Here is a 17,005-nt window from a genome sequence, read left to right on the forward strand (position 1 = left end):
ATTTTTTATGGACCGTAGGAGTTCAAGAAATAGCTTTACAGAAAAAGATGCTGTGGATTTTGGATTATCAAGCAATTCTTAGTGAGTTTTATTAATGATACTGCAGAGGTGAATTAAACCACGGATAAAATATTACACCAGAGTGAATGCCGCAACTCGTGGTGTAAGCTACAGGAAAAGAGTGGGTAACACTCCATCGCACTCACTTATATGGCGGAACATCTTAGAAAATTCATGAAATCAAGTCCGCAATTATTTTATGTTTAACAAGTTAATTTGAATCTAGTCGGAAAATTTGAACAGTGGCCAAAAAAGATGAACGGAACATATGCATCCATCACTGTGGGAAAGGGAACATACATGATCATTAATCATGTTGCACTGGATTTGGCAACTATTTTTTTTTTCATTCATGAATCGTGGATGATAGATAGTGCATTTAGTGTAGCGACTTGATGTAAAAAATGATGAATATTTCCTCTAGTCTGGGTGAAAAACCTATTTATCAACTTGGTTTGACAAGAAATTTTCTTTTAGATTAGGGTTCTTAATGAAATTATCAAAATTAGCAGTAGCAATTCGAAGTGAAGTAACGAACGGAAAGATACTCTTAGCGACTTTAAGGGGGTTTCCTATGGGATGCTCAACATTTCAACCTTTCTAAGGTGTTGTGTAAAACAAAACCTTATTAGAATCGGTTTACTGTCTGTCACACGCATTTTTCTCAGAAACGGTTGCACCTATTGAGACCAAATTTGGTGGAACGGTGGGAACTATAAACGCTCACGTGAATTACATCATTCTATGTGGAATTTAAGGGGAGGTTCCCAAACATGCAAAAGCAGGGTGTAATTTTTTTTCACCAAATATAGTCATGTGGGGTATCAAATAATATTATTTTTTAAATAATTTTTTTAAAAAATTATTTTTAAATAATTATTTTTTTTCAAAATTGATCTTAGTTTTGACGTTTAATTCACAATAAAATAAAATAATCAGGAAACTTCCACTTTATGGCGCCTAAGCTAAATCAAATATCAGTATGAAGGATATTTCATTTGTTCAAATGAATTTGATAATAGTATGTAACTATAACTCTTAGTGATTGAACCTAGAATCATGAAATTGCGGTAATATAGACTATGGTATAGAACATGATCCTACCAAGTTTGACGGAAATCGCACTACAATTAACAAAATTATAATGTGCCAAATTCTAAGATTTTGAATGTCATTAGCACCCAATGGTGGATATTTTGACATAGTTCTAGCAGGAGGGAGGGATGATGACAAGAAACCTTTCATACCTGAAGCGTCCAGCTTCTGGTTTCCCGATTTATTTTAGATTTTTTTGTGGTAACTTTTCAATCTTTTTATGTTATTATTGGGATCTTGAATTATGTTACAAATTTTTCAACTAACTAATTTGATAATCGTTGGTATTTTTTTAAGGTCATTGTGGCACAATATTTAGTAATCCAAAAACAATAATTTAAACATTTTCTTATTCTAAATACTTGTCTCTATCGTCCGAACAACAATTACTACTGTGATCAAAAATTAAGGTGAATTTGTTTATAAAATGTAAATTCTTTATTTATTCTTCCAAAACAGTTTCATCCCCATCAAAGTAATCCCCGTCCGATAAAACGCACTTTTGCCACCGCTTTTTCCAGTCTTTTTTCGGTATAGCCTTCAAGACCTTCTTCGATTCGGTTTTTATCTCCTCAATCGTGTCAAAACGGCATCCCCGCATTGGCCTTTTGAGTTTCCTGAATAGCCAAAGATCGCACGGGGGCCAAATCAGACGAATGCGGTGCTTGCGGAATGATGTGAGTCGAGTTTTTGGCAAAAAAGTCGCGAAGAACCAATGCAAAAAATTCTAAAAAATTGAGCGATTTTGCCACCAATCCAGACTTGACCCGTTTGAAACACAAAACATCCTTCACAATCGTTTAGGTTGAGCCAAATGATATTCCAACACTATCAGGGAGGTCTCTAATTGTCAATCGACGATTTTCAAGCACCAAATCTTTGATTTTTTGGATGTAGCTCTCGTCGATAGACGTTGATGGTCGTCCAGAGCGCCGTTTGTTTTCAACGCGTTCTCGCCACGCTTCGAATTCGTTGTACCACTTATAAACATTTTTCTGTGCCATAGTTTGATCACCAAAGGCCTTCCGCAACATTTTCAACGTGTCGGCACAAGAATATTCGTTCCGCAACCAAAATTTGACGCAAGTTCTTTGCTCAACAAAATCACCCAATGTAAAAATTGAAAAGTCAACTTTTGGTTATTCACAAAAATACCTGTAACTCGGAGATAATTAAACCTTTTAACAGACGCCTGGCAAAGGTTATAGACAGTTTTACCAACCTAGGAAAAACATTTACTTTCCTTAATAATGTCCGGGAATTTTAAATAACAATTTCACCTTACTTTTTGATCACAATAGTATAATTTTATGTTACTAAATATCAAAATCGGGTCTATTTTTCATTTCATTCATACATAATCGTGGTACGGATCAGAACTATTGTAGCATTATTTGTAAAAATGTCATTGCTTCTCACTAGCTACAAAAATTGCGGTTTCCAGAAAAACGCGTTTCAAGTTTTCATTTTGTACAAATGCCGCGTGCTCGTCTATTTGCTGTAAGTTGGTATTTCGTTTTTTTAAGGTTTTGTGTGAAACAAAACCTTATTAGAATCGAGACGGTGTCTGTCTGTCCGTCTGTCCGTCTGCCTGTCTGTCTGTCTGTCTGTCTGTCTGTCTGTCACACCCGATTTATTCGGAAACGGCTAGACTGATTGTCACGAAAATTGGTGAGAGTATGTAATCTGGTGATCCCTTTACATGCAGTAAGTGGCGCCATCTTGTGTTAAGTTTAAGGGGGGCTCCCCGTACATGTAAATGGACGGTGCAAATTTTTTTTTCACAGAATGTAGCCATGTAGGGTATCAAATGAAAGGTCTCAATTAGTACTTTTCGAATCTTTGATATTAGATGAAACAGAGGGGAGTGAGGGTTCAAAATATGACCCGCAAAAAGTGTAACAGGTCTCGTTCCCAGAACCTATCCAACCGAAAAATCTGAAAAAAATCACAGTGGTGCATCTCTACGAAATTTAGGCCTCAAAATATATCCGGTTCTGATATCTGCGCAAATAAAGTTAATAATAGTATATTTCCACATTTTAGAAATTTACCCAGTACCCCCCCCCCCCCTTATGTTCATCCTAGAAGTACAAAATTTGGCATGCGTGTAATGAAGAATATAGTGCACAGTTTGGTCAAGTTTGAAGAAAATCCAACTATTATTAACAAAGTTATAGGGGGTGAAACTTTACAATTTTTTGTGAATTTCGTGCACTCTACAACCCGCATGACGTCATCATCACATATCAATTCGTCAATGCCACAACGAAATGAATTCTTATGAATTGGGTCGCAGACAATTATTTTGTTTTAGCTTTTTAGTTATTTGTCAACCAGACATGTGTGTATGTGGGTATATAATATATGCGTGCTAATGAACTTTGCGGGTAGTGCCTAATTCAGTTAGATATAAGACGTAAATCGGAAATATGGGTACGATAAATTTAGATACGTGCATATATGTGTACAGTATTCGGAAATAGGCAGTTTGTTTGTTTAGGGTGATCTTAACATCTATGGCTGTAATATGTACGTATGTCTCGTAGTTTGGAAAAATATGAAGGATTATGTTGGATTTGTAACTATATACGGACAGAAAAATGTGCGTCTCTTACATAAGATGAACACAAAACCTTTATACCCGAAGCGCGAGCTTCCGGTATTCCGACTTGTTTTAAAGTTCGATCTGACATTTCTACAGTATACTCTCAACATATTCTGCTTTCAAAATATGTATAAAAGAAAAAATTGACTTTTTGAAATCGTCACATAGAAAAAACCCCTTAAAGCATGATAGGATTAGAAATTTTCTGCTTGGTAAACGAACCACTTCCTGCAGTTCTATAAAATTGAATTACAAACTTTTCATTCCAACCATTCAAACAAATACTCTCTTCCGGTTCTGATTTTTGGATCACCATCAAGCTGCCTTTAAGTCCATAATTCAAGAATAGAATTTTTCAATAAAATCGACTCTCTACTTGGATAAAGAGAATGCAACTAAAATTCTATTTCATCCAAATATTGCCAATATTGACAAATAACAACTCCAAATAGTCCTCGCCGAACAAAGCCATAATATAGCGGAAAACAACAATTAATTGAATCTTAACTCAAATTAATTCCAGCAAAAAAATCGTCATTACGTGGGAAACGAGTCACGGTGACGCAAGGATTTCCATAATTGGGTTCGCATAGAACACATTCTGGATGAGGATGTAATTAGTAAAATCCATAAATTCAACAGATTAAACTTTGCAAAGAAATAAATGCCTTCATTAGAACGAATGGAGGAAATCAAAATTGAATGTGATATAAGGGACTTTTAGCATGCATAGGATAACCCTGTGATCCAATGACTTCCTAGAAAAAAATGCTATTTCAAGAATAATTCTTGCATCCAATTAAAAACTTTCGGCGAATACTAAGAAAAGATGCTGACGGTTTGATGGATAAGTGTCAGTTTTTGAATCATGAACCCGGGGTTTATATTCTTGTTTTGAACATGGATATGAATGTTCGTATTTGACTGCGCAGTTTTTCGCTACGATAATCTTCTTCTTTACACAGCACTTCATCAAAAATACAAAAAAATGCACATGTCTACCTCAAGTAATTCATACTGACGTTTCAGAGCGCAGTAAATTTACCTGAAACGCAAAACTTTGACCTTGAATACTTCGTCAATAATAGTTGGGTTGCGTCCGTTCTGTAACTCTAGGATGAACTTATGACTGATTTTCGGGTAAATTTATAAAATATGGCAGTATGCTATTATTAACTTTGTTTGAGCAAAGATCGGAAGGAAATATATTTTGAGGGCTCGATTTCGTATTAGCTGCGCCATTGTGATTTTTTTCAGATTTTTCAGCTGGATAGGTTCTCAAAACAAGATCAATTTCACTTTTTGGGGCACACATTTTGAACCCTCACTCTCCTGTGTTTCACCCAATATCGTAAATGGGATCAGTTGGCCGAGTTCTTTCATTTGATACTCCACATGACCATATTCGGTAAAAAAAATGGATATCCCCCTTTCATATGTACGGGGAGCCTCCACCCTTAACTACAACACAAAATGACGCTATTTGCTATATTATCGCCACATCTTCTCAATAAACCTCGTAACAATTGGTTTAGCCTTTTGTGAGTAAATAGTGTGTTGCGGACAGACAAACATTGAATCGATTTTAACCAGGTTTTGGTATACACAGAAAAAGAAAAGCGGAAAAATAAAAAAACAGGGAAAGAGAAAGTGCATGGTCACCCTAAGCTTCACGAAGAAGTGGGTTTATATTCAATGGCTGTAAAACCGATTTACTTGGCAAAAGTCAACCATTAAGGGAGCTTTTGCCTCTCGCGACGTGAAGCGTCAAATTAGTGGAACATTCGGGCTTGTTAAACAGCCGAGAACATTTTTTGTCCATACCTTTAATAAACCCAGAATGCGAGACGCTAGATGATGATGATGACAGATAATTGAGGTGTATTGGCGCCACAGACACTTACTGGGTGGCACGTTTTCTACCAATGCCAATTTCTGGGGGCCTACTACACCAAATTCGGCTACGGTATTCGCTTGCTGCAGCGTATGATCCTCCTGCCATGAAACGGTCACTGGAAGAAATCAAACTATTTACATGCACGCAGGAAAAATCGAATCTGAAGTGTTCCACAAAGAAACTTTGGAAATTCTGTGAGAAATTAGATCATTCATCCAATTTCCATAGCCGGAGACGAGAACCGCATCCTGAATGCCATCATCCACATGGTCAAACATCAGCAAGCTCGCAATACTATGGCATCATATGTAGTAAACTATTCTCAAGATCAATTAATATCTCGTTATACTAAAAAAAGAAATCCGGTTTGTAGGATCAAGGAATGGACATTTCGGTCATACCTTGACACCTGACGCCTATACCAACCATGCTAGTAACCCAAACGCTACCTAAGGAGGGAAATGCTTGATAGTTATTTATGTCCCACATGTACTCTCGAGTGGGTGGCAAATATTCTACAGGCTGTCCTTCGATCGCATCATATTTCATGTTGAATTGTGGGGAAAAGAAACTCGTTGATCGAACGACTAAACTTCTCTCCACGGCATCAATTACCATAAAACCACTGGGGAATATCTCACCGTCCCGGCTTAAGAAAACACACTGTAAATCCAGGAGACATTCTATCATCGCATTTTTATTAATAGCCCATCCGTAACAAAGGGCCCATGTAGGCTTTCTCCAAAGAAATTGACCAAAAATTATTTTCCGGGCCATCTCCGATGAGAGAATGTGCCTTCTCTAAAAGGCACTTTGGTTATTTCTCTACACCTAGCTTGTAAGCTAAACAGCGAATAGCGCCTTTGTAAAAACTGCCAGAAAATCATATCAGCCATATCTCCAGATACTATCTCAAAACCACGATACTCGCAACATTACGTTCGTTAGAGTCGTTGTAATGACCTTCGGGTTAAGAAACGTGGCTCAGATATTCCACGGGTACATGCGTTGCAAAGCTTAGATTACAGTTTCGCATATATCCCTTATTATACTTTTATGGCTTCCAAAGAACCAGAAATACACAAGAGCCACTTGAGAGCCATCTTCGAGTATTTTGATAAATTTAGAATCAGACTTAATCTTGTCAAATATAGCGTATAGCACTCAGAATTACCTCCACCGATACACCGAGTGCCTTGAAACGAACATAGATTACCGTAATTCCCAAGACTCAAAAAGTTTCAAGCAATAATCAACTGTCACTAAAAAATTCTCTACAAAGCAGCTGAACCACAAGTTCGTCTGTATGACTTCCGAAAAAGTGTCAAGCACAAGAAAACACCTTCACCCTGTGAACGGCAGACTTTTAAAAGGTTTCCGTTGCATGTAATGAGCAGTATAAGCAGTCAGCAAACATCCTGTGGCAGATGTCAAGAGCAATGCATCAGACTATACCGTGGAACCGGTGTTTGACCAATTTCACGAAAGCATTTGGGAGCCATTTGATTTGTGCTGCAATGCTACAACACATATGGGAAAGAATTTTCAATAACTTACGGTGGAGGCTTGCCATCTTATCATCTGTTTGGACAATAAGACATTCCCTTTTCGTTTAAAGCAATAACCCGAGAAAACTTTTCCCACCGATGCGTTTCTGAGAATCGGCAGTACTGTCATACTCGTCAAAATCATCACTGAGCGGTAAACACTTCTACGCAATCCAATCTCATTCGAACTGTGGCGATTAATATTAAATACCACCATTAGGATTCTTCGCCCCGGACCATCAACCTCTGACTTTGAGAAACCGAACGAGTCACCAAGAAATGGGCCAACGTTATTTCGCTCGACTAAGTGTGTCAGAACAGGTAGGCGAACGGGAACTTGGAAAAAAAAAATAATTTTACTGACAATGCTTTGTATAAGGCAACCAACAAAAAGTCGCAGGTTGAAGCCATCATTTTCAAGAGTTGGCTCATTTCGTCCGTTGTATGGAGGTTTGGACAATGTCCTATCACTCCACTTGAAGCGGAATGGTAGAAAGATGAGACACATATTATTATGTGCTAAAATTTAAATGAGTCGTTCAATATGCTGCTCACTGCCCTACCCGGATTATGAACAGCAACGAAAGGACATTGGAGCTTCTATGATTCAGAGAACAATCTTACGAATATAAGCTGAATTCATTGTGCTCTAGAATGTTCCTCGAGGTATGTAGCGCTTTATCTAGAAACTCTTACAGAGTATATGGGAATCGTCCGCTTAACTCCAACGGATAATCACCAGAAAGTTAAAGTTGTCAATGGGATCAAAAAGCCTCTGAAGCATCCATATGCAGATTCTTACAAGACCTTAAACCACATTACAGACCTGAAAATAAAGGCACATATAGTACTGAAGATAACTCTAACTCGAATAAAATATAAAGTAATCTCATGAGTTACATTAAAAGGGAAAGAAGTCAACGTTACCGTCGATCGTCTCAAACCAGTTTTCTGCGGGGTGACAGACGGTACACTATTTTCTATACTCACAAATTCAGCTCATCTATTAACTTCTTCGATGTCGATGGCAACCAAGTTTTTCATTGAAGAAGAACTCCCCCTTCCCTTTCCCCTTCTCTTGTCAAGCCTCCACCTCGGAGTCTCACAATACGGGCAGCTGAAACCCAACAAGGATTCCAATATCCAAGTCAAGACACCTCAAAGTTCACTTTGGGAGATGTAATCCCAACATTAATTCCCTAACGTCTGTAAGTTCATAATTTTAGCTTGGTTCGAATCCTCCAAGTACACACAAAGTCTTTAGGGAGACAGAGGTGTAGGGATATAAAAGAAACGACGATTTCTATTGTATCTCATAAAGCACTCAATACCGTTGGTATCTATAAGACGAAGATTTTCATCTGGCGTCAAAAATGACAACATTCGTATTACCACTCAAAGAACAGTGCGGCTGAAACGTGTCGTGTATTAGGCAATATTTACGGTGATCAACCTCCATCAAATACAACTTGTAAAGAGTGGTTTGGACGACTCTGAAGTGGCAATTTCGACGTGAGTCGAAGGGGCACCGACAAATTCGATGATATTCAACTACAAGAATTATTGGATGAAGACGCATGTCGAACCCTTGATCCTTCCTCCAAAGAGTTGAATGTTGACAGATCGACCATCGATGAACGTTGGCACGCGATGGAGATTGTCCAGAAATCAGGTAACTGGGGCGGGATATGGAAAAACGTTTGGTGACGTTCGAGATGCTTTTTGAGCTACAGAAAAGATTTTCTGCGTCGCATCGTCGCATTATAAATTTATTATGATAATCCCGGTGGGATCAAAAGGGTGTCATCTATTATGAACCCCTTAAACCCTCTGAGAATACCACTGGCGATCGTTACTGACAGTAGCTAATGCGTTTGAATTAAGCTGTCAAAGAAAAACGGCCGGATTGGGACGGTAGACATGATAAACACATTTTGCTGCATGACAACGCCAGACTAGACGTTGCTAAACCAGTCCAGAAATATTTAGAAGGAGTGAATTCGGAAATTTTGCCCCACTCGCCGTATCCGCCACACATGGCACCTTCGGGTTATCATCTATTCCGGTCAATGCAGTCAGCCCTTTCTGGAGAGCGGTTTACTTCTTACGAACGCATTGTAAACTGGCTCAATGAATGGATCGAGTCGAACGACCCCGAATTTTTTGCTAGAGGAATCCGTATACTGCTTGAAAGATGGGGTCGCACATAATATTGCATCACTTAACATTTCGTTCAAATAAATCTTAACTTAGGCTGAAAAACGGCGGAAACTTGTACCCATACCCAATACATTAGACCAGAATTTAATAGAAGTAAAAAAAGAGTTCTGAAATTATCCTCCTGTAACTAGAGGATGTTTTTTTTCAAGCATCGATAGAGAAATCTTTAGTATGTTATCCTAATGTTTGCTTCCCTCATGTCCAGTGGTGACTGTTTTAATCTAAAGATCTCTCAGTGATCATGGATATGCGCTTTTCAGGGAACTTTTTTATTCAAAGTAATTGGATCACACATATTTATAATTGCGAATAACAGTAGCAAAAACAATTTGTTCAGTAATTATGAGCAACGAAGTACTTATTAGTTATTCATTTGATGCAGTCAATTGCAAACTGAATACAGAACGTGACTATATGTATCTGACTGAAGTCACCATTTCACCTTCCACTCTCGATCAACCATTAGTTCAAATTTATACTGTGTTTTATTATACTCGTAAATGTTATCGTATTCTTAAAACTTCCACTTACCTTAGCTTCTAGTTTATCATTTTCTGTCTTTAATGAATTCCTATCATTTTCGGATTTATCCAATTTGGCACGTAGTGATTGTAGCTCATCGTTAGCAATTTTAAGTTGCTCCTCGGTACGATGGACATTCAAAAGAGGAGTAACGCGTACCAGAAGACGCCACCAGGGCCAATCGCGAACGGCAAGGAACGCTTTGACATTTCTTTGTATACAACGAACAGCCAACTCCTATGAAGGATAAAAGATATACGTAAAATATGCTTATTTTAATTGCATTCAAAATTATGAACATTTGATGATTTATCTTAAAGAATGAAGTTTCAAGTGAAATATGAGTTCCAATGTTGGCTATTTGAGACGGTAAAAAGTTGAGTAAAGCTGAAATATAAAATAAACTCGGGAACACAATGCAGTATCATCCTTGGATGAGTTTGATCAAAAAACGGATTTCGGTGGGAAATCATCATAGAAACATCTGCATTTCACTTAAAAGTGAAAAATTAAATGGCAATTGCTCTCTACATATCAGAAACCTGCGTTTAGACCTCCCGAAGGATGAAGTAAGATATGCACTTTTTGTCAAAAAACGGAGAGTTTATTCTTGTAGTGCATCCCCACAGATCAGTGCGCCTGAAAAAATGAACCTATTCGACTGCCTTCGTCTGCAGGTTATTGTGAAAATGGCTTCTATTACACAACACAGCAAAGAAGATCGACTTTATCAAATGTAGTGCCGCTTTTGCTTCTGATTCTTTTATCAGTAGCTGACTTACCCTTTGAATAAGTGTACCTGTGTGCCTTATAGTATACAGCAATGTCGGGCCAAAATACTTTCGTGATGTGTCGTATATTTTCTGAATTTGAGAAGTTTTCATGTGATAGTCACGAACACCAAAATCAACATAAACTAAGTATTAAAATCGATTCAATGTCTGCCTGTCTGTTTTTTTTTGCAAGAAGGTGGAAATCTTCAGAAGACCCTCTCTTGACCAGGCTACTCTCTGCGATCTTCCCGCACTAAAACTACCCCCAACACCCCTGGCGCTGTGGAACCACTCATAAGAGGAAGTCAGCTATCTAGGTAGGTCTCCTTTCCATCATTTGCTTCTCGCGGTCTACGTTGGATAGATGAGATTAAGAAGTTCTTTGCATCTTAATTCACCTAGCTTACCATCACTTTTCACATTATATTTTCCCCCTAGAGTTTTCTTTAGCTTTCTTCCTCTTGTCCATAAATCTCGGACATTGAAAAAGAACAAACATGCTCTGGGTGTTCCGGGATTCGATCCCAGTGTGGGCAATTAGGTGAAACGTCCAACGTAAACCTTTAGTGGTACTGACGATAATCTCCATGTCTCGTGAATGACGAACTGAATAAGATTGTAATTGATCTCCGCATGCTATCTATCCAACCACTTCCCGATGGCAGGGATTGCAGCTGCCTTTCTATAGATTACGCTCAGTTTGTATGCGTTGTATGAGATAAACTTAGACCATAAAAATAGACCATACCAGCCTGAACACAAAAAGCTTGTATGTATACCGGGAGCCGTCTTATGTCCTTTCGAGAATGCTTCTCGCCGCGGATGCCTTGTCGGAAGCGTGTTGCACATGTTATTGTCTTAAGCTAAGCTTCACGTCTATCATCATTCCCAATGTGGCTGACTTGGAAGCGATGATATAATTCCCAGCCCTGATGCAAGCGTAACTTGTCTTATGTTAATGTTAGTAGAGCGCTTTCTAACTAAGCCTTAGCAGCACTAATAACTCCGCACCAGTATAACTCAGCATCCCCTATATGCTTCGTAACCACAGCCAATGCTACATCGTCGGAGTAACCACTACCGAGGCCTCCTACGGAATCGGGAGATTGATTACAACATTGTGCATGATGCTCCAGCAACGGTTCCAGTATACACCAGAGGAAATCTGTTTGTCTGTCTGCCACTCCTAATTTGCTTGGAAACTGGTAAACCTCTTCTCATGAAATTTAGAAGAATTTATGGTCTACGAAATCGTTTGCTAGGAATTAGTGGCCTAGTTTTTAGTAGCAGCGGAAGGATAAGGGAGTAGGCAACAAAATGTAGGCAATATAAAATGTAATCCAAACCACCGCACATAAGAATAACATAAAACCTTTCACACTCGAAGCATCCATATTGCTTGTTTTTATTTTCCTTACAATATCCCGTTGATTTATCTTCGGTATTATCAAGGAATTTGTCATTTAGATTAAACATATTTGGGTTTAGAGTACTATTTCAATCATCCGTTTAGTTTGATGTTATTATTGAGGTCATTAAACCTCTAGAAGCAAATTTTCATTATCTATACCGTTACTAGGATATACATATATTCAGGAATCTAGAAAACTTTGGTGGTCAAAGGGTAGTATAGGTCCCAGGGCGAAACGTGGATTGGTACCCACGATGGAGCATAAAACCTGGGAAATGCCTGCTGAACCAACACCAACAGCCCTACTACCAAACTCTATCTCCACCTCCACGTGGTGACCGCTGGGAGCTCTTTCTTAACGAAAAGCTGCAGACGGAGAAGGATGAAGGCGAATGTCCCGCGCCTAAAAACGGGACAAAATGTACCAACTGGTCCTCCAGGTTGGGGGTTGGGTAGGGCTGACAACTCTACACAGAAAACAACTTGTTACGAAGCCACAACAGGAGCTTCGGACAGGACAGACTTTAAAACGACGGACCCGGCAACGACAACGGATCAACGATTTGCGCATTTTCTCATGGAACGTGCGCTCCCTGTACAGAGATGAAGCTGATGAGCAGCTAGCCGATACCCTGTCCCAATATAGGGCTGATATAACAGCGTTGCAAGAGATGCGATGGACAGGGACCGGTTTCCTGGAGAAGAGCCACTACACCATATATTATAGCGGTCATCCAGTAAACCATAGGCTCGGAGTAGGTTTGTAGGCTTTGAAAACATAAGCGAACGGCTATGTTTAGAAATATAAGCCTCATAAACGTTCACGCCCCTACAGAGGAGACTGCAGAGTCGGAGAAGGATACCTTCTACGAGGCAGTAGAAAGAACCCTCGAAGCCTGTCCCAGATATGATATCAAAATCATACTTGGAGATTTTAACAGCCAAGTAGGGAAGGAGCCCGTATTCAGGCGATACGCTGGCTCCCATAGCTTACACGACAAAACAAATGATAACGGACTGCGGATTATTCAATTAGCATGGTTACACGAAATGGTTGTTGGAAGTACCTGATTTGCGCGGAAAGCGGTCCACAAACATACGTGGGCCTCTCCAGACGGGACCACTTTCAACCAAATTGACCACGTGCTGATTGAACGCCGCCACCTCTCAGCCTTGATGAATGTCAGACCATATATGGGGACCAGTATAGACTCGGACCACTATCTCATTGGCATAGTGCTCCGAGCTCGAATTACGACACCATCTACAATCCCCTCTGACAATCAGGTGAGAGTGAACACTGAAGCCATCCACAACACAACCCTCCGCGACACCTATAAGAGGGAAATGGATGCCGCAATAACCGCAGTCAACAGAGGACCTGGAGATGAAGCATCAACAAATGATCTTCACAATCACCTGAAGAACGTTATCATGGATACGGCCACAAGCATACTTGGTCCCAGCCGCAAAAGGAGTCGGAACGACTGGTTTGACGATGAATGTAAGCTAGCAACGGAACGGAAGAATGCCGCATACCGAGTAATGTTGCATTCTCAAAGAACGCGGGCACGTGCAGAGACTTATCACGAACTCCGTCGAGCGGAGAAGCGACTTCACAGACGGAAAAAGGAAGCCTGGGACAACCAACAAGTCTGTGAACTAGAAAAGTACAGGGAGCAACCGCACCAGGTGCGCAAGTTTTACCAACAAGTCAGCAGGATGAAGCCTTATACACCTCGGTGCTCATCCTGCCGAGACAAAGAGGGAAATCTGATTTCCGACAGAATGGGCATATTAGAGCGATGGGTTGAGTACTTTGATGAGCTACTGAACAACGAGAACATCGGCGAGTTGGAGATCCCGCCAACTGAAGACGACGGACAAATACTGTCACCACCAAGTTTAGGAGAAACAGTCCATGCAATTCATCGGCTAAAAAATCATAAATCGCCAGGAGCCGATGGAATTACAGCCGAATTGGTTAAATATGGAGGCGACCAGTTACACCAAGTGGTTCATCAACTTGTGCTCAAGGTATGGGACAGCGAATCAATGCCTGACGATTGGCAACGAGACATTATCTGTCTCATACATAAAAAGGGAGATATCACACAGTGCAGCAATTATAGAGGTATCACGTTGCTGAGTACCATCGATAAGATATTCTCCACTATCTTGCTAGGCCGGATAGCCCCATACGCTCGCAACATCATTGGCCCATACCAAAGAGGCACTTCACGCAAATCAGCCGCCGATCAGATTTTCTCTTTGCGGCAAGTGATGGAAAAACTGTTGGAATATGGACAACAGTTGCACCATCTGTTCATCGACTTTAAAGCCGCCTATGATAGCATAGCCAGGGTAAAACTGTACACGGCCATGAGAGAATTCGGTATCCCGACGAAATTAATAAGACTCACTAGGCTGACTCTGACCAATGTGCGAGGCCAGATAAAAGCAGCAGGGTCACTCTCAAGACCATTCGACATCAACAACGGTCTACGACAAGGGGATACCCTATCATGAGTTCTCTTTAACCTGGCCCTCGAGAAAGTGATCCGTGATGCTGAGGTAAATGCAAGAGATACGATCCTCTTCAAGTCCACCCAACTACTGGCCTATGCTGACGATATTGACATCATGGGAAGAACCACCCGAGACGTACAAACTGCCTTCATCCAAATCGAGCAGACGGCGCGAGATCTTGGGGTGTACATCAATGAAGGCAAGACAAAATATATGGTGGCAACGTCAGCACCGAAGACGAATCAACCAACAACATCAAACCGCACTGGTCAAACACAAACACGAAGAAGAATAAGGATAGGAGAATACAACTTTGAGACCGTTGACAATTTCTCCTATCTAGGGTCGAAAATCACAACCGATAACAGCTACGATGATGAAATCCGCGCACGGGTGTTGTCAGCCAACAGAGCCTTTTCAGCTTACAAAGACTGTTCCGCTCGAAACGTCTCACCATAGGGTCAAAGCTCTTACTGTACAATACTATGATCTTGCCAGTCCTCATGTATTCCTCGGAAACTTGGGTTCTTAGCAAGAAAAATTGCGAACTTTTAGCCGCGTTCGAGAGAAGAATCCTCCGAAGAATTTTTGGCCCCCTACATGAGGATGGACGATTCCGTAGCCTACACAATGACGAAATCTATGAGCGATACCATGACCGTCCGGTTGTGGATAAAATCCGGCTCAATAGGTTACGGTGGGCGGGTCACTTAATCCGTATGGATGAGGATGATTCCACCCGGAAAGTCTATAAGGGCAATATCTATGGTAGAAAAAGAAGACGAGGCAGACCCTGCCTAAGATGGAGCGATGGTGTGGGCCAGGACGCCAGACAGCTTTTAGGGATATCGAATTGGTGGACCTCGGCGCAAAACCGGGATATCTGGAGTTCCTTATTAAGGCAGGCCTAGACCGGATACCGGTTGTTGCGCCGTTGGTGATGATGATGATGATGATTAACACAGTTATAGATGGTCAAACCTTTGCATTTCAAGTAAATTTATTGCATTCTAAGAAGTCGCAAAGTCAGTAAACTTATATGAACTACGGGGTCCATGGGAACATTTTAGTTTTTCTTTTTTTGGCTTTTTTAGTTATTTGTAAATCAGTGTCAATTACTCGACGCAGACCTGTGTATGTATATGTTTGTTTATTTAAGATGAGCATAATATTTACTCGTATGTCTTTGATATGCATGTATAAATGTGTATCTTGGAGTTTGGCAAAATATGTAGGAATATTTTCTATTCTTAGTTATGCACGAATAGAAAATCATGCGTAGAGAGTTTCTCACATAAAATGAATACAAAACCTTTACACCTGAAGCGCCCAGCTTCCAGTATTCCGACTTGTTTCATGTTATTGTTTTTTCCTACTTGATTTTCAGTGAGAGTGCGCTTCATTTTCATTATAGCCACATTTAGTGACAATATAAAAATGAACACAAACATCCATGACTAAGGGGGATTCAAACCCAAGACAAAGGGATCGAAAGACATTCAACCAATTCGGCCATCGCTAGCCATTCTGGTCGTCATTTAATTTTTGCTTAAGGAAATTGTTCGTTTGTGGATGGACGATTCCGTAACCTACACAATGACGAAATCTATGAGCAATACCATGACCGTTCGGTTGTGGACAAAATCCGGCTCAATAGGTTACGGTGGGCGGGTCACTTAATCCGTATGGATGAGGATGACCCCACCCGGAAAGTCTATAAGGGCAATATCTATGGTGGAAAAGAAGACGAGACAGACCCTGCCTAAGATGGAGCGATGGCGTAGGTCAGGACGCCAGACAGATTTTAGGGATACCGAATTCGTGGACCTCGGCGCAAAATCGGGATGTTTGGAGTTCCTTATTAAGGCAGGCCTAGACCGGATACCGGTTGTTGCGCCGTTGATGATGATGAGAAAACTCGTATTTAGCGTTCATAGCATTTTAAATATTTATTATCTTTGCAGTCAAAGTTGTTCTTTGGGAACTTAAGAAATATCATTTAAGCATGATAGCTTCCTATTCTCGTGGAAATCCATCAAAGCGGCACGAATGGCTGGGAATGGAAGTGGAAAGCATGTCCCGTCAAACCGTTCCCCGCCGAATCACTTGTTTTTTTGGTTATCGAACTTAATTTGTTTCCCTGGGGAGCTATCAAAGTCGATGCATTAGATATATATTGAGTGGTTTCCTTTATTATTTTCGGATTCATTTTTTTAAACCAAAAGTCTTTCTTAACTATTGAGTCTCTGGTCGTTATCCTGAAATGGGCGCTACGGATTATATGATTTGACATTAAAATTGGTACTACAAAATGGAAGTCGTCACATTTCAAATCAGGCGCTG

The 17,005-nt window shown here is 40.2% G+C and overlaps 1 protein-coding gene across 12 annotated transcripts in view; it reads right to left on the reverse strand.

Moving 5' to 3' along the window:
* Positions 1-17,005, reverse strand: part of LOC119659689 (unconventional myosin-XVIIIa) — a 426,534-nt gene that overhangs the window by 67,802 nt on the left and 341,727 nt on the right. For all 12 annotated transcript variants that reach the window (XR_005250364.1, XM_038067926.1, XM_038067928.1 and 9 more), the window contains one exon: positions 9,959-10,186. Coding sequence is in view for 11 of the 12 variants with exons in the window: in XM_038067926.1 (XP_037923854.1) it covers positions 9,959-10,186 (228 nt within the window). In the remaining variant the exon portion in view is untranslated. The remainder of the gene's footprint in view (positions 1-9,958; positions 10,187-17,005) is intronic.

The sequence above is a fragment of the Hermetia illucens genome, chromosome 6, assembly GCF_905115235.1.
Source record: "Hermetia illucens chromosome 6, iHerIll2.2.curated.20191125, whole genome shotgun sequence".
Classification (NCBI taxonomy): domain Eukaryota; kingdom Metazoa; phylum Arthropoda; class Insecta; order Diptera; family Stratiomyidae; genus Hermetia; species Hermetia illucens.